The sequence below is a fragment of the Lagenorhynchus albirostris genome, chromosome 13 (genome assembly GCF_949774975.1).
Source record: "Lagenorhynchus albirostris chromosome 13, mLagAlb1.1, whole genome shotgun sequence".
NCBI classification, from domain to species: Eukaryota; Metazoa; Chordata; class Mammalia; order Artiodactyla; family Delphinidae; genus Lagenorhynchus; species Lagenorhynchus albirostris.
This window is the reverse complement of record NC_083107.1, coordinates 51,868,632-51,893,103: the sequence shown is the minus strand read 5'-3', so window position 1 is coordinate 51,893,103 and position 24,472 is coordinate 51,868,632. Positions and strand designations below refer to the sequence as shown.

The window sequence follows — 24,472 nt, the reverse complement described above, 5'->3', positions numbered from 1 at the left end:
TGGGGAGATTTATTAACTCTAGTTTCTCTTCCAAGAGCACAGGCCTCCTTAAATTCAGCATTGTCACCATTTAAAGAGGACTAAGATTCCGCTCACCGTTCCACTCAGTGAGCTGTGCCCTGGGCTGAGCGTGCAATGGGAGACCCAAATTTGCTGCACGCACTCACCCCAATTTTAGTGTCAAAAATGTGCACAGCTTTTTACGTGGCCCTCAGTTCAAGTCAGGAACTTCATCTGGTGCTCAGGCAAAGAAGCAGTCTGCTCCCCCGGAAGACAGACTGTGGGTATTGGTTTTTGAAAGCTGGCCCCCCAACGTGGTGCCTCCCAAACTCAATTTTCACTCAACTTGCTGATTGAGAACCTAATTTTATGTAAGGCAGCTCCGCCCTACAAAGGAGCAAGCTGGAAATAGAGACGCGCGTCTTCCCACGGGCGCTGGTGGCACAGGTGTAGCCGCGGAGGGCAGCTTTCGGTGGACCCTGACGTTGCCCGTCTCCCAAACAGATCCTGCAGGAGTTGGAGTATGGCCCCTCGGTGGACTGGTGGGCCCTGGGGGTGCTGATGTACGAGATGATGGCTGGTCAGCCCCCCTTCGAGGCCGACAACGAGGATGATCTGTTTGAGTCCATCCTCCATGACGACGTGCTCTACCCAGTCTGGCTCAGCAAGGAGGCCGTCAGCATCCTGAAAGCTGTGAGTCACTGGCCCTCACCCACTTTCTGTTCCCCCGGCTTTCCCACCTCTCTCTCTCCCCGCCCCCTCCTCCTTTCTCTCTCTCTCTCTCTCTCTCTCTCTCTCTCTCTCTCTCTCTCTCTCTCTCACTCTCTCTCTCTCTCTCTCTCTCTCTGTCCCACCTCTGCTCACTGCTGAACAGAAGGGGCGGAGAGCAGTCACCACTGGGAGCTCAGGCCCACTGCACCCGCTCCTGCCAGAAATGGGGTCTGGGACAAATTACTGTTCTTGTGGGAAAGGGACACCATGTCTGTGTTTCCCGAGGAAGGCTCCATGCACCTGGGTCCTCCAGTGCTGTGGAGGGGTCAGAGCCAACCCCTACTCCACTGGGGTCACCCCTGCTGCTTGCACTCTGGGGGCTGGACCCTCCTTCCTTACCTGCCACCCATGGCCTGTCTTCCTCCGGGCCCTACAGTGGGGGAGGGAAGGGATGCATTGTGCACCTGTGTCCGCGACAGCATCGCTGATCAAAAAAGATGCGTCCACTCAAGATCCCTGTGGGCCATGCTGGATCCAGATGTAATAGAGAGACTGCCCCCCCCCACCCCGCCAACAAATAGTCCCTCGCAGGTGACAATGCTTAGTACGTGCTGAGCATACCCGTTGCTGCGTTGTAAGACACTTGTACTGTGGCAAGTAAGTGAAGTTACCTGTCCCCCTTGGAATGCTGGGGGAGCTGAGGTGCACGGAAGGTAAGCAGACCAGCTTACCTGGGAACGATCACCCCGCTGGGCTGAGGCCATGACAGCCCAGGAATCTGGACTTCCGGTCCTGGCTCCTTTCGCCCATCCGAATGCCCCACAGTTCAGAGTTGGCGTGCCTCAGTCACGGAATTTGCCATATCCAGATACCCGCTCTACCGTGATTTAGTTTTGTTTCTTCAATCAAGTCCCCAAATCTACCTAATTATATGTATTTTATAAAGAAATGTTATATAGCTATCATAAATGGAAAGAGTATCACTTGTCATAATTAATTAACATAGATTATCCCATGAAAATGGTAAAAATGACCTAAAATCATTTCGCAGGCATCTGGCAGGGGACATGTATCATGTTTTGGAAAATGCCACAGCAGAACACGTTGCTTCTTTCTGCAGTTCATTTTTGCCTTCCTCTTCCCTTCCTTCCCTCACCTCATTTCTTTCCTCCCTTCTGCATCTCTTTCTCTTTCCCTCCCTCCCTCCCTCCCTCCCATTCGCTGATTCAACGAACGACGGTTTGTTGAGTGTTTCCAGCGTGCGGGGCGTTGTGCTAGATGTGAGTAGGCACTGGGGAGTGTAACAGCCGTCATCCCTGCCTTGTGGAGATTGTGGTCCAGCAGGAGAAGGTGGGCAGTAAGTAAAAAACACATCCATGTGTGGTCACAATTGGGATAAGAGCAGTGAAGGAAGCAAACGGAGTCTGCTCATTCCCTCATTCACTTATTCAACACGTATTCATTGGGCCTCTAGGATGTGCCAGACGCTATACCAGGTGCTGGCTAAGGAAAAGCCTGCAGCACCTGAGGCAGCCAGAACACCCCCAGCAGAGCTGGTCACTCACCCTGGGCCCTGAACACCAGCCTGACACATTTCCCTGTGAGCCCCCTGCCGGCACCCGAGGTGGGCCCTTTCATTATGGATGACCTAGAGCAGTGGTCTTCAGCTAGGGGTGATTGTGTCCCCCATCATCCCCCAGAGACATCTGGCAACGTCTGGAGATGTTTTTAGTTGTTACAACGTGGAGGGGCGGAGTGCTATTGGCATCTAGGAGGTAAAGCCCAGGGGTGCTGCTAAACTTCCTGTACTGCACAGGACAGCCCCCAAACAGAGAAGTGTCCAGTCCAAAATGTCGTTAGCACAGAGATTCAGAAGAGGTCGCGCCTGTGTCAGCTGGTTGGTGAGGGTGAAGTCTCTGGGAAAAGAGAAGAGCCTGTGGCTCGGGGTCAGCTTCCCGAGACGCTAAAACCTGTATGTTTATCCATAGCCCTGATACTTCCCCTCCCAGAAGTGGGAGGACAGGAAGAGCTGAGGGAGCAAGGAGAAGTCTTCTACTCCCTTGGCCTTGGAACACTTCACTTCCTCACATTGTCACCTGATTCTAGGGCCAGGCCAGGTTTTCCATGACTCTGGCCACTGATCTGTGTCTCTGAGGGCTGCTGCCTACACACAGAACTCTCCAGAAGGCCATTTGCACCAGAGAGTTAGGCAGTGCACAACCTGTGCAACAGTAATGGCATTCCTGCTGCCTCCCTTCCTCAGCACTGTGCCCTGAGGCCCAGCCTTCAACCCGCTGTTCACTCATCTCAGTGTACTGAGTGCACAGTGGGAGCCAGGCACTGAGCCAGATGCTGGGAAGATAGAACTGATTCCTATATCATAGAGCTCACCAAGGAGAAGAGATGTTTAGACAAATTATAATTTAAATAAATGAGTAGCATGGTGTCTTAGATGTCCACAGAGTGAATCTGGGGAGGCTTCACAGAGGAGGCAGCATTTTGACTATTTCTTAGAGGATAGTTAGGGGCTAGAGAGGGGCCTTGGACCAGGCAAGTAAAGGATGCAGTAGGCGAGCAAGAGAGACTGGCTACAGACTGAGTAGTTTGTGTGTGCCAAACTAAGGGGTATGGACTTTATCCTGTGGGCGATAGGAATCAGGGGTGGGTAAGCAGGGGTGACCTCTGCCAGCTGTTTGATTAGAAGGATGAAGTGTGTTGGCACCATTCCTAACCCCTCACTCTCTCGTCCGTGGCTCCCCTGCCTTTCAGGGGTGCCAGGCAGGAGGCAGGAGGAGGCTCCTACTGCCCAGGAGAACCTCCCTTGCTGATGAAGCCTAAAATGCTATCATTATAGATTTATCCCTTTGGATTATAATTTGTCCTCTTAGGTTCCTTTGTTTAAATCTAAACTTTCAGCCTTCACCGCGTGAAATATAATACTCAGTCTCTGACACACATGCACACACACACCCCTACCTTTATTCTGGGTGGCTATCAGAAATATTTCCACCTACCAGCACTGATTTGTTTCAAGGTTATGTTACTATACGTCTGTCTGCTCAGTGAAATTAACATTTGCCATCAGGACTGACTCATTTAACAGGAATAATCATTTCACCTGAGTGTGTGAGGTCACAAGGCACCAGCCAAAAAGTACAAAACACATCAATGTGTTTTTTACAGACAGGCATTGAGAAGAAGTAAGCCCTTCTTTTTCTTGTTTTTTATCTGTTAATCTATGTGTGGGTTTGTGCTAGAGATTACGAAGTCAAATTTTTTTAAAAAGTAGGAGGGCCTGGGTGCAGGAAAAGGAAAGAGGAGGAGGTGCCTTTGATAATTGACCTTTACATGAATATCTGATCTTCTTTCCTTCCCTCAAAAAGGACTGCTGACCTCTCAGTGTGAGTTTATCAGACCTCAGTCTCCCTGATGAGAAGACTTGAGAATCTCAGGGGGAATCAGAGGGTCAGAGAGTCTGAACTCCTAATCCTGACTTGATACCTTGCTGGCTGTTTGACCTTGGCCAAGTTAATTAACTTCTCTGTGCCCCAACTACCTCATAAAGTAGGGATCATGATAGTACCTCAGAGGGTCACGCTGGATGAAATGAATCAATGCGCGTATATGTAATACTACATGTAGCACGGTGGCTGGCGCACAGTAAGTTCTGTGTAAGAATGAAAGAGCACCCTGAGGGGCAGAGCCCCCGAAAATGTAGAAAGTGGGCTTGGGAGGTGACGCTAAAGATGCTGCCTTGGCTGAGTTCCGTCTTCCCCTCACAGCCTGTGCCTGCCGGGCCTTTGTCACTGATTCCATCTCTCTCCTCATCCCCGCAGTTCATGACCAAGAACCCTCACAAGCGCCTGGGCTGTGTGGCGGCACAGAACGGCGAGGATGCCATCAAGCAGCACCCGTTCTTCAAGGAGATCGACTGGCTGCTCCTGGAGCAGAAGAAGATCAAGCCGCCCTTCAAACCTCGAATTGTAAGTAGGCCGTGAGCTCGTTCCGCGGCGCGGGCGGGCCTGGTTCCCATGCGCAGAGGCGGGGGTCTGGGCACGTTTTACAGCCAAGATGACAAGGGCGGGAGGTCGCCAAGAGGCCCCCTAAAAGAGCGTCTCCTCGGCCCTGGGAGTTTACTGTCGAAAACACATAACCGGTAGCGGTAACCAAGGTGCCGATTTATATGGGACACAGAAGAACCTTTTGTAGCTTAATCAAATTTTATTTATCTTGATCAAAAATTACAGATGACACCGGTTTTCCATGTGTGGTAGCAATATAAGGTTTCCTTATAGATAAGATTTTTTTTTTAAATGAGTCAATTTAAAGAAAAATGTTAAGTAACTAATGGTTGCAGTCATTCTGTGGAGTGAGCACAGAGCGTGAAGCTGAGGCTCAGGGATGGCCATTTGCGGAAGACTGTCCCCCGGGCTGCCCATGGGTGCTGGCTCTATAAGATGCTGTTTCTTTAGGCCACATCTCCGCCCTCTCTGATCCACTCTCCCTTCTGCCTTCACTCCAGCCTCAGCACACACTCCTTCCAGGTTCTTGGGCCTGTTGTGCTCATGCCAGTCGGAGGAGGGTGCAATAAAGGGTGTTTGAAGCTCAGAGGTTGGAAAAAGGAATAGGCCTGTCGATTCTGGGCTTAACTCAGAGACCGTGTTGTGGCAGTGACCTTCTGCTGGAAGGGGAAAGGGCCGGCGGTGCTCTCCTTAAACTTAGAGAGAGAGAGTGGGTGTGGGTGTGCATGCGTGTGCATGTGTGTGTTTGTGTATGAGGGGGGGAAATTCTTATCTCTGTTGGATCCTAGCCCAAGGAGGCAGTCATTTAGACTGAAACTTTGGGTAGCCAGCTGGGTAGCGTCCTGGGGGCAAGGGAGGGTGTGTAACATAGGAAGTTACAGGGCAGAGCCCCAGAGTCGTGGGGCTGGGGTCTCGGGCGGGGAAGACCTGAGATTATCCATTCAACCCTCAGTCACCCCACATTCTGTCAGAGAACCCCTTCTTCCTCACTTCCAAGTACAGAAAAGACCCTCCTGTGCTTAGGAAATCATCAGAGAGGAAATCTACTGTATTCCAAGACATTTTCTGGGGGGCAGTGGTTGAGAGTGCGGTGCTTCTCAGAAAATGTTTCATATCGGGGGTAACTCGCAGCTGAAGGGTGTGGTCCAGGCCTCAGGCAGATGCGAGCATGGCAGGTGAACGGGCCCTGGACATGCAGTCCTGTCTCCATTCCTCGTCGGCTTCCTTCTTGGGTGCTCATGATCTTCACTGGCTGGCACACAGCCTGGAGCAGGCTAAATTCAGCTTTACCTTCTTTCTTTGCTGGCATCACCCACAGTTCTGGGGCCTGTCGTGCCGAAAGCCCGTGCTGTGGGCTCGGGACAGGGCTCACCGCGTGTACCAGCCTGCCTGAAGGCCGCCCCACCCCATCCTGAGGGTCTCTGAAGGTGGCCTTTAAGGACAAGATGAGCTGACAAGGTTCCCCAGACAAAGTGAGGGGAAGCAGGAGACCAGAGGCCAGGCAGAGGAGGAGAAACCAAAGACTCAGATCTGAGGGTGAGATGTTATTTTAGGTTCAATCTAACTTAATCAACCCAAAGAAATTTGAGACGTAGAACTGAGTAAGGAATCCAGGCCCAACAAGCAGGAACCTGGGACGAGAGCAGGGACCAATCAGCCAGTGCAGGTCTGCAAGATGACCTGGACTCCAGTCTAGACACCAGCTCAACAAGAGGACTGGACACTAGCCTTGGGGGGGGGAGGGGGAGGACTTGAGGAGCAGCTTTCTCCCGGGGATGCAGCCTGGAGGGGACAAGCGCCAGGGGACCATCAGCAAAGTGTGTGAAGGGAAGAGGGGCCCTGGGTGGGGCAGAGGCAGACTTTGCCGAGAGGCCACAGGGAAGCAAGGAATTCGGGAAGCCCTTTGTGATAAAAGGCGCAAGGAAGCGCTAAAGGATGGATTCGCAGAGGAGGGTCTCTCACTGGGGTAGAATAGTGGCAGATCATCACTCAGATCCAGTGCAGGTGATTCCTCTGAGATGGCCAAAGACCCGAGTAGCTCTGGTCTCCAGGAGCTCTTCCCAAAGCCCTAGCAATGCCAGGGGCTCCTCAGTGGGGCTTCCAGCCTCCAGTCTGAACTCTGAGCCCAATGAAAATGCAGACCTGAGCAGAGTGACACTTTGAGCAGTCGCTGGCTTCCCTGGAGTAAGGGGAGGGCAGGAAGGACAAGTGTGAGATGTCTGTGGACCTGCAGGATGGGCAAGGAACCAGACAGAGGAAGGGGGAGGAATGAAGCGTGAACCAGGAGGCCGAGCAGGTGACCCAGTCCGCTCCTAGAGCTGCCCCTGGCCAGGGTGCAGGTGCTCCTGCAGTCAGGGGGTGACGGCCCCCCAGGAACCAGCAGTAGAAGCCCATCCTGTGGGTCAGGTGGGACTACCTCTCTACCTAGAGCACAAGGGCCCTGCGCTTCCCTTCCCAGGGCCTCCCACCGGGTCCCCTGCCTGGGACCAGAGGGCAGGACTCTGCTGGCTTCCTTCGCTGAGGGGCTCAAGCAGGCTTCCAGGGGCCGTCCAGGAGCTCCCACCGAGTTCAGAGCTGTCTTAGCATTCCTAAAGACTGAGTCCATCATTGCCTTGGAAATCATCCTCTGTGCGTGTTCCTCCTCGCCCCCCACAGACCTCCAGAGTCATCCTCAGCACTGCTGGGGGTCAGGGGAGAGGGCGTTTATTTGGTTGGTGTGAATTCAGTTTGGAGGAGAGAATTAGAACATCCAAAGGAAGGGTAAGAAGGGAAACTTTGTGTTATGTGTGTGTACAAGAGGTGTTTCTGGTCACATTTGGAGCTGAGTAATCCATACTGAGTTCTCGGCTATAGGTCATTCAAGAAGTATTCAGGTTATTTAGATCTCTGATCACAGCTCTATCCTTGGGACTAGAGATTTCTCTCCAGAGAAATACTAAAATCGGAAAAGAAAAGAATAGTCTTCATCTAGTCAGCAGGTTGGAAAGGTGTCCCAAATCTGACCCTTAAATGGAAACGCGTTTCTGAAACATGTCCGTGACACCACCCTGAGCCATCTGTGGGCTTGCGTACAACAGAAACAGATTTTAAGTTGAATTAAAGCCCACTGCAGTGGCGGACATACTGTGTTTCTCATCTCTAAAAGCCCCGTAAGGCCCATGTGAAAATTCACACCGGCGTTTATAAGCCATCACCCCCTCTAACCATCTCAGGACTCACCACGGGGGTGTGGGACTGCCTGGCTCAGATGCCAGGGGTGAGCATGGCTCTGTGCTCCAAAAGCAGGGTCAGCCTCACCCCCAGACAGAATAGATGGCCACACACAAGAGGTCATTGGAGAGACACTGGGAAGCTGAGGTATGTCTCCACAGAAGTCATCTTCTGTTCACGGGGCAGGGAGTTCCAACACAGGACAGACTTCCCGTGGGCTTCAGGTATCACCTAACTTGAGGACACATCAGATGCCTTCCGAGGAGAGCAGCAGAAGAAAGGTTTTGTCGGAGGGAGGAAAGAAAACTGGTCTGGAGCCTGACATTGGGAACAAGTGGCCAAGATGGTGGGTCGCAAGCAGCCAGGGATGGTGTGAGTTTCTTAGATCTTAGGGACAGACTCCGAGTTAAAGGAAAGCCACTGTGAGAAGGAAGGGGACAAGTCTATGAGCAGGCATCTCCAGCCATGCACCTTGGTGGTGGCCTGGAGAAGACACTGGGCATGAGTTTTAGCAGCAAGGAAAGCGATGCACAGACTCCCCGTCTCATGGGGCTGAAGAGCCCCAGGGCGCTCGGTCGAGGTCCTGCGGCTCGTGAGGGAACTCCAGGGCTTGTCTTGCTTCCTACCCATGCCCCGCTGACGTCACACCAGGATACCACTAGTGCCCAGGATCCTTCGGAGTAGCTGCTCTCCACTCCTCAGCTGGCCCTACTGAATCTGGGCACCCTGGGGGGCCTCCTGCCTGTCTGATTCAGGAAGGAGTTGGTTTTGGCTGGCTGGGGGGAGACTGGGTGAGGTCATGTCATCCAGTCTAGGAGTTACGAAGAGACAAGACGTAGTGGCCTATTTTCCACAGCTCCTGACCGTCCCCACTCCCCCGCACAGACGGAGCCCCTCCACAGCTGGTGGGCACAGCAGGCCTGCACTCTGCCCAGGTTGGCTCAGCTGGAGGCGGGGGTCCCTGGATCACCCCCACAGGGGCTGAGGATATGGCGGGAGAACAGCTCCCAGGCCTGGTTTCCATCCCCTCTGCAGGAAGCCTCGCCCCTCTGAAGATATCACCCAGGACACTGTCCAGATCCGTAGCTGGAATTTGGCCTCTGGGCAGCTTCCATCCCGTACTTCAGTTGGCCGCTGTCCCCTCCAGGCCTTTGCCTTCTTGAGATGTTTGCTGAGCTGAGACTTCTGCTCCCTGGCGCCTGAGCCTCCGTATCTAACCACTGCCCTGACTCGCCAGCTGTCAGTATTCCACTGGGTTTCCTGCCTACAGCTTTTCATCCCTTTGCACTAACCCCACCCCAGGACATTTTTCAGTGGCTTTTGCTTCTGCGTGGAGATTTCCTTCTCATCTTTCCTCCCAGCTGTCTTATCTTGTATATTCTCCCCCCTCCACTTTCCTTTTTATGCTCCTCCCGTCCACCCTTGATCCACCCACATACTCGACTGACGTTGCACAAGCAGTGTGCTCTCAACACCAAACCAGAGACCTGGTGCCGTCATGCGCTCAAATCCGTTTTCTGGGGGTGGCTGGCTTCAGAGCAGGGCATACAGCAGTGGACAGGTGGGGGAATAGAAAAGCCAGCGAGGCTGGCTCCACGGCCTTTGATGCTGGAAAAAGTCGCCAGGCGTAGAATTCACCGGTCCATCCCACTGGGGGTTTGCTTCCAAAATGGCGGCACCATTTGCTGCCGTTAAAAGTAGCCCACTTAGCTTTTGTGTTGCCTTGGGGCTTGCCTTCCCTGGGGCCTGTAGGGGAGAGAAGTGATGTGTTTGGTGTGGTTGAAGGGCATCATCCAACCTTGTAGATCTTGGAGGTGTTTTGCTCCCTCCTGGCTTCTCTCCTGCACACACCTCCCCTGCCCTAAACGCATTAGGCTCTGAGATTATGGCTCCTGGGGCTTCGGCGCTGGAATGGGGGGGAAGCCGGCAGAGGAGGGAGAGGTCTGCCTCCCCAGCAGCCTAGCTGTCCTCAGTGAAAGCCAAAGCCAATGAGGGAAATGCCAGCCAAGTAAACTTCTCTTTGTGTACGTGTTCTCTCTTTTCAAGTTTGCTTCAGTGTGAAAGTCCCTCTTTAAGGTAAGGCCTCCAGAGTGGGGAGTCTTTCCAGGTAGGTGAGCCCTCAGGCCGGGTGACACGGAGGCCCCTTTCAACCTCATGATCTGTTCCATCCAGCCATCCACACTGCATGGCGGGACCCCCAAGGGAGGCCTTTCCTGCATGCTCCTGCATGACTGGGCTGTGCTGAGAGAAAACTGGGAAGTGGGCCTGAGACCCTCACACCCTCACCAACTCAGCGGCCGGAGGAGGAGCCCTGCTGAACAGGCAGCCCCTTCCCCTAAAGCCAGCCCACTGGCCAAGGGACCTCCTGAAAGCGTGAACCATGAAGACAGAGCCCCGGGGACCATGAGAGGCTGTCCTCACCTTCCACCTGGCAGGGCAGGAATGGGGCCCAGTCGGTCCCTGCAGACATGTAAGGACATCCCGCTGGCCTGTGCCCGCGCCAGAGTGAGAGCCCTCAGCCTCCAAGAGGCTGCAGGGTCCCGCCGAGAGCCAGGATGCTGGCCCGGGGCTGGAGGGCATGGGAGAAGTCCAGGAACCTGTTTTTAGTAGTTGGCCCAGGTGATGGCATGGAAAAGTGGACAGGGCACTCGCTTTCACCCCAGAGAGGCCTGGGTAGGAATAAAATTGCTGTCCCAGGATAGTCGTGTGAGCCTGGGAATTCACTTCCAGCCGCCTAGAGCCGCGACCTCCTTATGTGTAAAATGGGGTTGAGGATACCCGCTCACAGAATTACTCCAGGGTTAGTTTCCAAACCTCAGATGTTTTGCATACTACAGATTCTCAATAAATTTTAGTTCCTGTCTCTCCATTCATCACCCCCAACCCAGCCTGTTAAAGCCCCTCTCCCTCTTATCCCAAGACTCCAAGAATCAAGAGTTAAGGATTGCAGGAGGTGGCGTGGTATTTGGAGGCTGGGGTGTGGCATCAGATGCAGCCAGGTCCTGATTGTGGCTGTAGGATCTTGGGAAAGTCACCTCATCTCTCTGAGCCTCAGTCTGCTGATCCATAGAATGGGGATGATAAAATCTACCACACTGGATTGCTGTGAGGAGAGGAAAAGCTAATGATGTGAGATGATTAGGAGAGTGCTGGGGATGGCACTGATGCTGTCAGTGATGGAGACAGTGGGGGTCTAAGCTGAGGGAGGCCGGTCTGGACAATATTTCTGTCCCAAAGGGGTGGAGGGGCCAGGAGTTCAGATGAGGGATGACACCCTGTGCTCAGGGCAACAGCCATCCATTACAGGGCAGAAAGGCAGAGACGGGCAGAGAACACAGTTCAGACGCTGCCCGAGAGCCTCCTGGGCTTAATTGTGGCACAGCCACTGGTCTGAGCTGGGAGAGTACTAGAAAGGAGGCGCTGCAAGACAGTTACTCACCCCAGATGCCAATATTCCCAGTCCTTTCCCCTTGGAAGACCCCCAAGGTTCCCCAACTTTTATTCTGTGAACTTGCTCGCCAGCTTTACTCTCCTTGCCTTTGGTCTCGGCAGTGTTTTTGCTGAGCAGGGCTGTGTGGCTCTCAGTGCCCCAGCCCTGAAATGGTAGCAGTCACAGCTTCCCAGGTATTTCTAAGCCAAGCAGCCTCAGTGGGGCGTCCTTGACTCTACACAAGGGATTACTCCCTCGGGGAATTCTGACTGCAGGAGCGTCTCTGTGGCCGAGGGCTGGAGGGCCCACCTGTGCTTTACTTTGGTCCTCCCAGCACCCACCCCAGGGGAGGGATCTGAGCCCTAGGCTGGGCATTTCCATAAGCTCCCGAGTTTGTATTTATGACTTAATAGCTGTGAGGTTGGGATTCGCCTTCATGGATTCACCAAACTAGTGTATATGGAATTTAATCTCCTCCCTGCCCCATGAACACTTAAGGCAACACACACATCCTACCTGGGAGCATGGGATCCACTAGGCTGTGCCTGATGGAAAGTGGGGAGAGCAGGGGCCATCGGAGAAGGTTCTCGAGAGTGGCTGGATCTTGGCAGAGAAAGCCAGGAAGGGTTAGGAAGAGAGAACTACACGGGACAAGGCATGAAAGGGAAAAGAGAAAGGCAGGATTCAGATCAGCTCTTCTTAATGGGTATTTAGTGAGCATGTGCTCTGTGCCTTCTGGGAAGGCCTGGAGGGGGAGGTAAACATAGAAGAAAAGAATCCCCTACGAACACAAACACGTTCAAGTCACCGCGTGACGTGAGGAGCTTAGATGGCAGGAGGAGATACTGAACACGAAGTACTTGAAGAATACCAGGCAATGGGATGAAATTCAGGACTTGACTTTGGGTGGAGAGTCTTGAGGCTTGCCTGTCGAGGTTAGAGGACGGAACGGGAGAGATGGCACGAAGAAGATGGCCTCCCCAGTCAGGCCTCTGTGGGTCACAGGACCCACTTCCCACCCGAGGTCTCATAGAAGATCTTATCCAGAAGGGCCACGTAGCTGGCTGAGCAGTGCCCTCCTGCCTGTCTCTGCAGAGAAGGCTACAGGGTGGTTCTGCAGCCGGGGGGCGGGGGGGGGGGCATAGCGGTCAGAGGCTGGATAATGTGAGTCAAAGTAAAAGCAGATAGAATCTCAAGCTTTTCCCACGGAGGGGCTGCGTCCTCCAGCCCTCAAGCCAGCATTTGCTCTTTGAAGGGTGTAGGCACCAAGGGACATTTTGCCACCTGACAGGGTTCCCCCGTCCACACCAGCCTACAAGTCCAGGACCTTGAAACTCCAGGGCTGCATCTGTCATAGCGGAGGGAAGCTCTTGGAAACCCAGTTTTGCATCTTGGGGGATCAGTGCCCTGTTTACTCCCCATTGTTGGTGCTGGGATAAGGGGTGATAACAGAATTGGACTTGGCCTCAGCTTGACGCTCAGACGTTATTCTAGAGTTCCAAGCTCTAGCAAACACACATTGGGTTAGTGAAGCTTCGTTAAGGTTGTTCATCAACCTCAGTCTCTTCAAAGAGAGAAGACCTGGCTCACAGGCCTGCATCTTTTTGAGCCTGCATGTTATTCGGGTCCCTCCTTTCTGAGACCTACTCCACCCCCAAAGGGGTTTTCTTGAGCACAGAGCTTGGATGTCAGTGGAGTATTTCAGGTGTGTGAGCCCAGCTAGGTGTGGAGGAGGGTCCAGAATGATGGGGACAGTGAAATAAGATCATTGCCTGAAGTAGGGAGATGGGCAGATAAGACCGGAGTGGGGATTGTCAGCTGAGATGACTTAGAAAATAAACCAGACCTTGACTGGGAGCTCCAGACGCTCCTTCCTTCTCCCCGCAAGCAACTGGCGCCTCCCCTAGTGTTGGAAACGACAGGATTGATGGTCCTCCCGGGGAGGTGTGGCAGATTCAGGCTACAGGTACCCAGGTACCTAGGATGTGGGTGTTCCACTGAATGATCCAGAATACTTCACCCCAAAACAGGAGCTTTCAGAACTTAGCCCCGACTCTGTGTCACAGGCAGTGAGCTAAGAGGAAAACACTGGATGGGGCTGGGTCCAGGTCCCTGCTGTGAGAGCCTGTGAAACCCTGAACAAGGCACTGAATCTCTCTGCTCCTTTCCTGTAAAGTGAGGGACTTGCATTGTCCCTAAGGTTTCTCCCAGCCCCAGGCACTCTGTGTAAACGTGCTCCATGAGGGCGGGGATGTTTGCAGGTTTTGAATCAACTTTATTATAATAACATTTACAGAGCTGAAAAGTTACCTGTTTAAAGTGTCCATTTTTTTAAATTTATTTTGAGGTACGCGGGCCTCTCACTGTTGTGGCCTCTCCCATTGCGGAGCACAGGCTCTGGACGCGCAGGCTCAGCGGCCATGGCTCACGGGCCCAGCCGCTCCGCGGCATGTGGGATCTTCCCGGACCGGGGCACGAACCCGTGTCCCCTGCATCGGCAGACGGACTCTCAACCACTGCGCCACCAGGGAAGCCCTAAGGTGTCCATTTTGATGCATTTTAACAAACCTATGTAACCACCGGCTCATGAATGTAAAGAACATCTCTAGGGCTTCCCTGGTGGCGCAGTGGTTGAGAGTCTGCCTGCTAATGCAGGGGACACGGGTTCGAGCCCTGGTCCGGGAGGATCCCACATGCCACGGAGCAACTAGGCCCGTGAGCCACAACTACTGAGCCTGCACGTCTGGAGCCTGTGCTCCGCACCGAGAGAGGCCGCCATAGTGAGAGGCCCGCGCACCGCGATGAAGAGTGGCCCCCACTTGCCACAACTAGAGAAAGCCCTCGCACAGAAACGAAGACCCAACACAGCAAAAATCAATTAATTAATTAATAAACTCCTACCCCCAACATCTTCTTAAAAAAAAAAAGAACATCTCTATAGCCAAGCAGTTCCCAGGTGCCTCTGCCCCCGGCAGCCCCTGATCTGCTTTCTGTCCCTGGAAAGGAGATTTCTGTTTCCTAGAGTTTCACGTATATGGAGTCATGTTGTATGCACTCTTTTGTGTCTGGCTTCTTTCACTCAGCATCATGTGTTTGAGACTTATATTTTTACCTTTTTATTATGGAAAATTTCAAGCATGTACAAAAGTAGCGAGACAAGTGGAATCCCCATGTGCCCATCACCCAACTGCAAAGACTACTAGCAGGCTCTGCTTAATGTGTTAGGGGAGGGATGTGTTTCTGTTTCGTTCACAGCTGCGTCCTCAGCAAAAACTCCTGGCACATAGTAGTAATTCATATATCTGTGTGGAATGAATGAATGAATTCTGTAGATCTACAGTGTTTTTCCAGAGAATGTTTCTCTCTTAGTTCCATCTCAAAATTCTCTTCTCACCTTTTATGGCCCAAGAGCTATGCCAGTATGTGCCTGGGAATTTGGGGTGATGAGATCCTGCATTAGGAAACCTGAAATTGTTGAATGGTAAGAGAAGGTGGGTGACCTCATCGTGATTTGAGAGGCATCTATTAGCGTGTTTACAGTTCCCGTTTCAAAGCCAGTAGGCAGAGCAACCATATATCCCAGGCCAAGAGAGCTTGATCTCCACCCAGGACATGTTCATAAATACGGGGCGGGGGATTGGAGTGGGGGATTGTCGAGTGCAGGATCAGGGCTTTTGCCAGGACTGATTGGAAAGTTTCTTCTCTGAGTACCCAAAAGCATCCCTAGAGTGGCTAAACTCAACAGCTGTCAACAATGACACTGATTTGAAAAGTCGACGATAAATGAAAAAGGGCCCCGGTTAGAGGCAGAGCAGGGCTGGCTTTGCCGCTGTGCGTCTGCCCACTTGCAGCAGGAGCAGCCATGGGGCCTGCTGCTGCATGTCCCACTGCATGGGGCCAGCTCGCTGCAGAGCCTGGCACCGGGGCTCAGGCCTTGGGCAGGCCACAGCAGGCAGGGTGCCGTCTCCTCCTAAGGCTTTTTATTCCTGCATAGCGACATTGTATTTTCTACACGTTTTCAGCTCCAGACATCCCTGCTTGGGGCCCCTTTGCCCTACTTCCAGGTCGACCCATCAGTGGGTTGTAACATCAATTTAGTGGGTCAGGTGCAGAAAACATTTTTCATGAAGACTAGGATAGGGTAGAATCGGGTCGAGTAGAGAAGAAGAGAAAAGGAAAGAAAAGAACAAAGTAGAGAGACTAGAACATAGACTGCATCACATACGGTGAGGGTAACGTGTAGCAGCTGCATCCTTTCTTGGGGACGGTGGAATGAGGTGATGGCCACTAGGTCATATATAACATGTATTTCTTACTCTTGGTCATAGCAAAGAATTTCGAAGGGCTGTATTCCCCTTCACCCCTAGGAAATGACCCCCGAGGGCCTAGTGGGGATGGCAGCCTCGTGCATTTTGAGGGATGCAGGGCGGAGGGCAGTTGTTTGCTTGTTGGCTGATTGGTTGGTCGGTTGATTGGTTTATTGGTGGAAGCCGGTGGCTGGCCGCCCAGGCTGGGCTCGGCGCTTCAGCCCTTTTGCACAGGTGACCGCCTTGACGCCTCTCAGCGGGAGGCAGGACGGCACACACCAGGGGCCCGGCCCGGGGTCAGAACAGGCTGAATCCCACCCTGGCTCTGCCCCAGGTGGCCCCACCTTGGGCCAGCTGCTTGCTAGTCTTTGCAGTGCGAGTTGGGGTAGCTGTGAGGTTAAATGCATCAGGCAGGTCTCCATCCCTGAGCTTTATTATGTTGTCCACACGTAGGGACTGAGCCGTGCCGCTGCTGGAAGTACATGGCAGGCCCCCGAGCAGGGCCTCTAGCCTGTGCGGGAGACAGTTACTGAGTAAGTCACTTTTTAGCCCCAGTTACAGGGAGGGCAAGGAAAGAGAGGCACAGGGCGATCAAGGTATGTGAGGGGGACCAGCCTGGGTTGGGGCTAGTTCTCTAGAAAGGGGCATTTCTTTACCACATAGCAGTTCCAGACCCTTCTTATTAGCAGCAGGATGGAGGCCTTGTGGCCTCAGGAATGGTTTCCGAGCTCCTTTGCAGCATTTGAGAGGGAAACGGGCATTCCTTTCTTCTCATGTCTTGTCTTGGAGGGGGCGGGCTCCCCTGTGTGAGAAGAGCTCTTGCTCTGGGCTGTCACCTGGGGACTCAGCGGGGTCCACTTAGTTAAGGCCCGGCTGTGAGCTGGGTACTGCGAGTGACAGAAGATGCAGGTGGCCCCGAGATGCTGCTTGCCTTGCCAGGGAGCCAGTATTCTTGGGGCACTTGGAGACACCTCTAGGCCATTTAAAACTACAAACTGAACGTCGTCAAGGGCCAGTGAGTGCCGTAGACTATGAGGGTGCGTCCTTGACCACACGGCCCAAAATGAATCTTGACTGACATGTATGTTTTATACTTTTTTACCAAGTTTTAACAGCAGATAGTCACAGCCAAAGGTGTGTCCACGTGTGGACCTGGGCAGGCCTGGGAGGGTTTCAGGAGGCAGGTGTCAGCACCGCCCTTCAGAACTGCCCAGAAATGTCTCCTTCCCTAAAAGGAATGAAGAAATGCTGCGTCTGTGAGGCTAAAGCTACGAGACAAGTGGTTCCACCTGGTCTTGAAATAGCCTTCGACAGAGAGCCTGCGTCCGGGGCACTTTTCCCAACCATTTTCATAGGGACCCTTCAGCCTTCCCATGGAGCACCACACAGGCCCAAGGCAACGCCCCACGTGGGGGGCCTCCATGGTACGAGGGACTTGAGCAAAAGGAGACATGTACGGTCCTGAGACTGCTTCTCAGGGCTTTCTGCTCTCTATGGATTCCTCAGAGTTATTGTTCCACAGAGAATTTCAGGCCTTGTTTGAGGGGAAACTTTGAAATCTGTGATTCCTAACTTAGCAGGGAAGTTGCCACCCCTTCCAGAATCTGCTGCAGTGAACTCTCTCCAGGAAAACCCAAAAGTGCCCATACATACAACACACTGGATTGTATTTCACGAGGTTCCCGGAAGCCCTGAAGTCCCTCGTCTAGTACAGGGCTTGGCAAACTCTGACCCACCGGCCAAGTCCAACCTACTGCCTCTTTTCGTGCAGCCCTCAGGCTAAGAATGGGTTGTACTTTTTTCTTCAGTGGTTGAGGAAGAATGGTGACACTTGACCATTATAAGAAGTTCGAATATCTGTGTCTGTAAATAAAGTGTGACTGGGACGCAGCCACTCGCGGTCACTGACACTTTGTCTAGGGCTGCTTCGTGCCACACGGCAGAGGGGAGTGGTTGTGACAGAGACCCCATGGCCCACCAAGCCTAAGATAGTTACTAGCTGGCCTTTCACAGACAACGTGCCATCCATGCTCTAAGAGTGGGAACCCAGGTCAGGAAGTCCTGTTTGAAATATTTTAGTTTTACTTCAAATGATTGAGCCATGGAATACACAGGTAGAAGCAGCTTTGAAAATCACCTCAACAAACTCCCCACTTTATCAGGGACCACATTCCCTGCTTCTGTGGGAGCAGGGGATACAGGGAGTTGTATCTTGGGTTCCCCTTTCAAGCTTCTGTAGGTTTCTAAGCTGGCCCTGCCTTCCAAACGAACCTTCAGGTAGAAGCCCCCAAATTTTGTTTAAAAATCACCGTAACAGATGTTCCAAGTGTGGTAACAGCTTCTCTGTAACAGGGATACCTGCCCTCCCCTGTAAAGGAGATCCCAGAGGGCTGAGTCTGCAGACTCCTGTAAACCACTGATGTACAGACAAATTGTAGCTGGCTGAACTCCTTTGATCCCTGAAGTATTTCTAGTGTGAGGGAGGAGGTTAGTGGTAGCTAATAGGAGTTTCCAAAGCAACTCTTCAAACGGAATTTGTAAAACTGTGGATTTTTTAATAATCTGTGAAACAGTTATGAGGGAAAAGGAGAGACGGGGAAGAGTTGAATTCCATCAAGCAGTGGATTTGACAGAATCCAGCTGTAGTTGGTAGTTCAGAATGCCTCTTGGTCTGAGGGACTTAGTCCATTTAAAAAATACATTTACGGGCTTCCCTGGTGGCGCAGTGGTTGGGAGTCCGCCTGCCGATGCAGGGGGCACGGGTTCGTGCCCCGGTCCGGGAAGATCCCACATGCCGCGGAGCGGCTGGGCCCGTGAGCCATGGCCGCTGAGCCTGCGCGTCCGGAGCCTGTGCTCCGCAACGGGAGAGGCCCCAACAGTGAGAGGCCCGCGTACCGCAAAAAAAAAATAATAATAATACATTTACATATGCAGACTGCCTCAGGAGTGAAGCGGCTTTCCCTCAGACATGGTTTAGATGAGGTGGTGGACCAGATTATGGGGGAGGGGGCGTTCGACCTGAGGCTTGGGTGGCTCCCCATCTCTGTATGCTAGTAGCAGAGGCCAGCCTGCTGCCATGATTCTCTCCTGTGGACCAGGGAATGGCCAGGAGCCAAGTGGCTTCCCATTTTTACATGTCATGAAGCTAATCATTTGTGCCTGAAAAGCAAATGGGTCTTGATTTTCTTTTTCCCTGAAAGGTGGAAACAACTTTGCTAAATAGAGGCCACAAGCTGGAGGGCCGTGCAACCCATTCAACCAGGCTGCTCTATTTTTAATTGAATTAGTTGGCAAAAATTAGGAGATCTGACATGAAAATGTGTCTGGGGTATTTGTTGGGAATTCAGGAGACCTAGGAACCCTGGGTCTGTGTCCCTGAAGGAACACACCAGCTGCTGAGGCATGTGCTGCCCACTTTGCCACCAGCTCTACAGCTCCCTGTGGACACACACACCCTCTGGCTCATTACAGAGAAAAGAAGAAATGATGTCATAGCCAGCACTGCTAAAAGTAAAATTCATCTTCTTTCTTCCTTTTTGTTTTTCTTATCTTGCTTTATTCCAGAAAGTTTAAAGACAGCCTACTAGGATATACAACGAACATACTGTAAATGTAATGGCAGTGAAAATGAGGAAAGACAAGGTTATTTAGGAAGGCAATAAAAGGATCAGGAACGTCCTTTTGGGTGGGTCACAATTCTGGCTCTTAGCTTTTGAGAGAAGACTGGTTAGTCCTAGTATTTGGAGTACACAGGAGATGAAAGCACACAGGTCACCCCAGTGATACAGTGATTATTCTGTGAACTGAGATCAGGGATCATCCCAAAGACAACGCTCTTTGTTCTAACCGTACTGTTGTGATCAATATTGACAAAGAAGCAATACTAATAATTTACATTTACTCTCTGCTGTGTAATGTTCTCATCACTTAAATGTATTATTTCACTTAATCCTTATAACAAGTATATGGGGAGGACTACTAATATCCCCATTTTACTGATGAGGAAACTGAGGCACAAGAGAGAATTCCTGATTTGCCCAAGGCCACAAAGTTTAGCGTGCATGCTAAACCACTAGGCTACGCCGCCTCTCAGAGGGCGACATCTAAAGAAACCAGTGTGGTTACCAGTGAGCTCTTGGGTATCCTGATTTTATGAAGACCGATATAAAATAACTAAGGAATGGCATGAAATTCAGAAGGAATACCAGTATATTGTGTGACCCTGAGGGGAAGCTGAATCCAGAACAAATAGGCTTTCAGACTACAAAAAGTCCCTTTGAAACTGCTAAGAAAAAGAAGGAAGAAAGAGATCCACTGCTCCTTTACACAGAGGGACTCAGCAAGGCTGCACATCAGAATCACTCACGGAGATATAAAAAAAAATGCAGGGCTTCCCTGGTGGCGCAGTGGTTGAGAGTCCGCCTGCCGATGCAGGGGACGCGGGTTCGTGCCCCGGTCCGGGAGGATCCCACATGCCGCAGAGCGGCTGGGCCCGTGAACCATGGCCGCTGAGCCTGCGCGTCCGGAGCCTGTGCTCCACAACGGGGGAGGCCACAGCAGTGAGAGGCCCGTGTACCACAAAAAAAAAAAAAATTACAGAGGTCTGGGCCCCACCCCCTGGACATTCCAGTTCACGAGGTGTGTGTTGAGGCCCAGGTGTCCATATAGATGCATGTTTGTTTCTGATACACAGGCAGGATAGAGAACCACTGACTGAAAACAATGACAAATAGCAAGGCTGTTATTTTGCCTCTAACTTTTCCCCAAAGAGAAATATCTTCAAAGTTCAAAGATTAGGGCAAAAACCACTCTTGGGTGAACTGAAACCCAAGAGACGTGAACTAATGAATTATATCTAATGAACTCACCTGGGAGCTATAACTCACCCAGGCCAGATCCTGGAGCAGTTACCCTGAGTCTCTGGGGTGGGTGTAGCATCACTCTCATTTAAAGTTCCACGGTGGTTCTGTTGTACGGCCGAGTTTGAAAGCCGCTGTGCCAGGCCCAGGTGAGTTATCTCTCAGGTTAGTGAAGAATCAGCCTTGCCCACTGTTTGGTTATTTGGATTTGATGGAATAGAGCAGTGGTACCAAATGGTGGGACATGGGCAAACAGTCTCCCAGTATTCAGAAAGAGGGAAAATGAGGTTTGGGATACTCTGAGATGGATGTGATTAAAGCAAGTTTCTAGAAGGTTTTATGAGAAGATAGTTTGTGGACACTTAGGGGAAAATGGTAATTGCTCGGAGCCAATTAACTTCACCTCTAGACTAATAGATGAGAGAAATGCTGCAGGCATTGTGTATCTTTATTCCAGCAAAACAATTGAAAGTCTTGGATAGCATCCTCCTGAACAAGATGGAAAAAGTGACCGTGGCTGGTTGATTCACAGTGGATTTAACACCCGTACCCACAAAGTGTGCTGGTGCGACGGGGTAGGTCAGCTTTGTGAGAGAGCTCTTTGCAGAGGGCAGGTCAGATGGCTCTGAGCCTGAACTTCCCTTATATAGTATTTTTATATGCATCTTGTTAAAGAGATGGGAGGCATGCCAATCAGATTTTAGGATGACAGAAATCTGAAGGGTATGGCAGAAAAGATGGATGACAGAATTAAAATGGCATTCATATAGTATTTTAGAGTTTACACGAGGTTTACTTATATGCTCTCGTGCAATCCTCAGCACGCTAGGTAGATTTATTATCCCCACTTTCTTGGTAAATAAACTGAGATTCAGAGAGGTAAATTACAGAATCGTTATTTACGGTAATCTTAACAACCTAGAAATAAGTACCACCATAAGAAGAAATCAAGGTTAAGTGTCAGAGGTTACATCTGGATGCAAAAAATCCACTTCAGAAGTTGGGGATTTGTATTCGTTTCCTAGGACTACCATAAAGTTCCACACGCCGGGTGGTCTACGACAACAGAGATGTATTGTCTCACGGTTCTGGATGCGAAAGTCTTTGATCAGGGCACCTGCAGAGCCGCGCTCCCCCTGACACCTGGAGGGGAGGAATCCTTCCTTGCCTCTTTCAGCTTCTGGTGGCACCAGATGTTCCTTGGCTTGTGGTAGCATCACTCTGCCCTTCGTGTGGGTTCTCCCTGTGTCTCTTCATCCGGTCCTCCCGCTGTGTGCGTCTGCCTCTGTGTCCGAATTTCCCCTTCTTACAAGGTCACCAGTCATACTGGATAGGCCCCACTTTACATCTGCAAAGACCTTATTTCCAAATAAGGCTGAGGTGCTGGTGGTTAGGATTTCAACATAGCTTTTGGGGGAGACACAGTTCAATACATAACAAGGTTAAATTGGGTTGATAAAACTGTAAGAGCGTCACTGTTTTATCACAGTTACCTCAGAAACGATAAAACAGTGACACCGTCTTAGACATTGATTTAATTTGAGAGTTTCCACCGGGTAGAGGGTCATGCCACTTCCCTTGGCATTGCTCAGACCACGGAGTCAGGGATCGAGCCATCGGTTCTGGCCACCACATTCTAAGAAGGAAATGGATGAAAACATGGTAGCGCACCACCATGGCAAGAGAGGTGCTGTGAAAGCTTCCACTGGCAGCCTAGACAAACCCTCGATGTGTCTCCTCTGTTTTCTATATAAGGAAAATCCAAAAGTATGATCAATTCTTGGTTAACAAAATTAAAAAGGGGGGAAAGGGATAGAAGAATATGTTGAGAGAAATTTCTAGGCAAATGATAGTTGACTTGAATTTCTGTTCCAACGCTCGTTTTTGTCAGGCAAAACAGCTGTGCAGTTATACGTTTCTCATTTCATTTAACTTCATGGTTGAGCGTGTGTGTATAAGCATATGCACGTGTACTTTGTCGATATATGGGTATAATGAATATATGTGTATATGGAAAGACCCAGTTAACTGATGTTAAGCAAGCATTCTAGTTATTTAAATTCTCCCTTTTTCTTTGAAGATATTTAAAAGAAGAAAGAGCTTAGATAAGAATATTGACATTTCAGAGCTAAGAGGAATCTTGAGTTTGACTGTTGCGCGAATAAGAGGATTTTGAGCAAATGAGTATTAAGGGATTGCTGTGTGCCCTGCTTTGCAGTAGGTACCTCGAGGGATACGAGAGGAAAATGTGACACACATAAAAACATGACAAGGAGGGAGCAAATGCATGTTCCAGGGAGTGCCGTGGGGCACTGCAGGAGGGAGGCTGGAGTCGGAGACTCAAGAGGGAGGTGGAACCTGAAAGCTGGATTTTTGGAGACCACGTGGAGACAACATGTCTCCCCAGAAAGTTACGGTCACACACATGGGTCCGGGGACCCTGGCTTGTGGTCAGTCTACTGCCTATGCCCTTGCTGTCACGCCAAGCACAGATGAAGAGGTGGTGTGGGACCAGCACGGTGACTACAGGCCCGTGCCCCGGCCTGTAAGACCAGGGAGTTTTCTCGGTGCTTTAGAACAAAGTCATCTGTTGATCTCGTAATCAGATAAAGACAGAAGCAGAAATCGCTGGCTCCTCTGAACGCTTGTATTTATGACTTCAGTTCAGTGAGGGCTATGAAAGAATTGCGCCAGCCAGACAGGAAGCGAGCATACAGGCAGCCTGCCCGCACTGGGGTCCAGACACTGCCACAGTCGGCTGAGCCTCCGGCCCTCAGTGGCCTCAGGGCGACTTAAAAGGCAGGTCCCCTACCTTTGCCTCTCAAATGCAGTTTCTCAGAGGCATCTGGAGTGACCTGTAACTCTGTTTCCATAGTTCTACCTCACTCCCCTGCTGCAGATGCCAGAAGTGTGCCCTCCCCCCAGGGTCAGCCCCAGACCTCAAATCCAAGACCTCACTTCTCAATGAAGCCAAAGGGAAGAGGAATGTTGTTCTCCCCTGACACCAACTGCAAATACCCGCCAAGTCCGTAAATTTCTCTTCGCCCATCTGTCTTGGTAGAATTTGCCCAAACCCTGGTTCATCCTGTTTCTTTCTCAGACCAGCAGTCAAGGAACCCTAGTGGCCCAGGCTGACCACTGCAGGGAGAGGAAACCCCATTAACCAGCCCTAAGCCTGCCTGTCTCTCAGGGCGCTGTGGGGCAGCCATGGGCTGGGGTGCCCTGCTCCAGGCTCTTTGTGAGTCAGACCTCAACCTTCTCCGAACAAAAACACCCTCTGGCACAAGGGTGCCACAGGTTCTGAACCCAGATCACTTCAGTGGCTCTAGATAAAGGAGCAGCAAGAGACGTGCATTGGATTATTTTTTTCCTCTGATATTTCTTGAGCGCTCTCTACGTGCCAGGCAGTACGCCATCCCGGGGATGGAATGGCGGGTTCAACCCAGTCCCTGCCCCCAGGAGCGCACAGATTAGTTGCAAAAGGAGGCGGACACCCAGGGTGGTAAGTGCCGTGATGAGAGTTAGGAGAGGTGATAGAACCCCCATAAGAGGCCTGGAGGGACAGAGAAGGCTTCCTGAAAGCAGGGCACCTGAGCCAAGATGGGAAAGGTGAGCAGAAGTCAGCTCGGTGATGAAGACGGGGCAGGAGGCAAGGAGGGGAGAGGGTGCCCCGGGCCGAGGACTAGCTGAACAAAGACTCGGTTGCAGGAGCAAAGCCAATGAGTCCAGAGGACTTCGTGGTTCCCCTGGGCCCGGGAGATGAAGCTGGGCAAGTGGACAGGCACGAGATCCCAGAGGGCCTTAGAAGTGGGTAAGAAACTGGGGCTTTTTCCGAGAGCAGTAAGCCACCGTTGGAAGAATCTCAGTGGCTGGAGGAAGCACGGGATGTTCAGGCAGGCCCTGGCTCAGCACTAGTTCAGGATTTGAAAGCGT

At 51.6% G+C, this 24,472-nt stretch overlaps 2 protein-coding genes across 2 annotated transcripts in view; one reads left to right on the top strand and one right to left on the bottom strand.

The window, feature by feature from the left end:
• The window catches only part of ATP6V1E2 (ATPase H+ transporting V1 subunit E2), a 438,965-nt gene that overhangs the window by 85,835 nt on the left and 328,658 nt on the right, over positions 1 to 24,472 (bottom strand). The window lies entirely within an intron of this gene.
• The window catches only part of PRKCE (protein kinase C epsilon), a 511,185-nt gene that overhangs the window by 479,885 nt on the left and 6,828 nt on the right, over positions 1 to 24,472 (top strand). The window contains exons 13-14 of the mRNA XM_060169905.1: positions 505 to 693; positions 4,548 to 4,694. Coding sequence (XP_060025888.1) covers positions 505 to 693; positions 4,548 to 4,694 — 336 coding nt within the window. The remainder of the gene's footprint in view (positions 1 to 504; positions 694 to 4,547; positions 4,695 to 24,472) is intronic.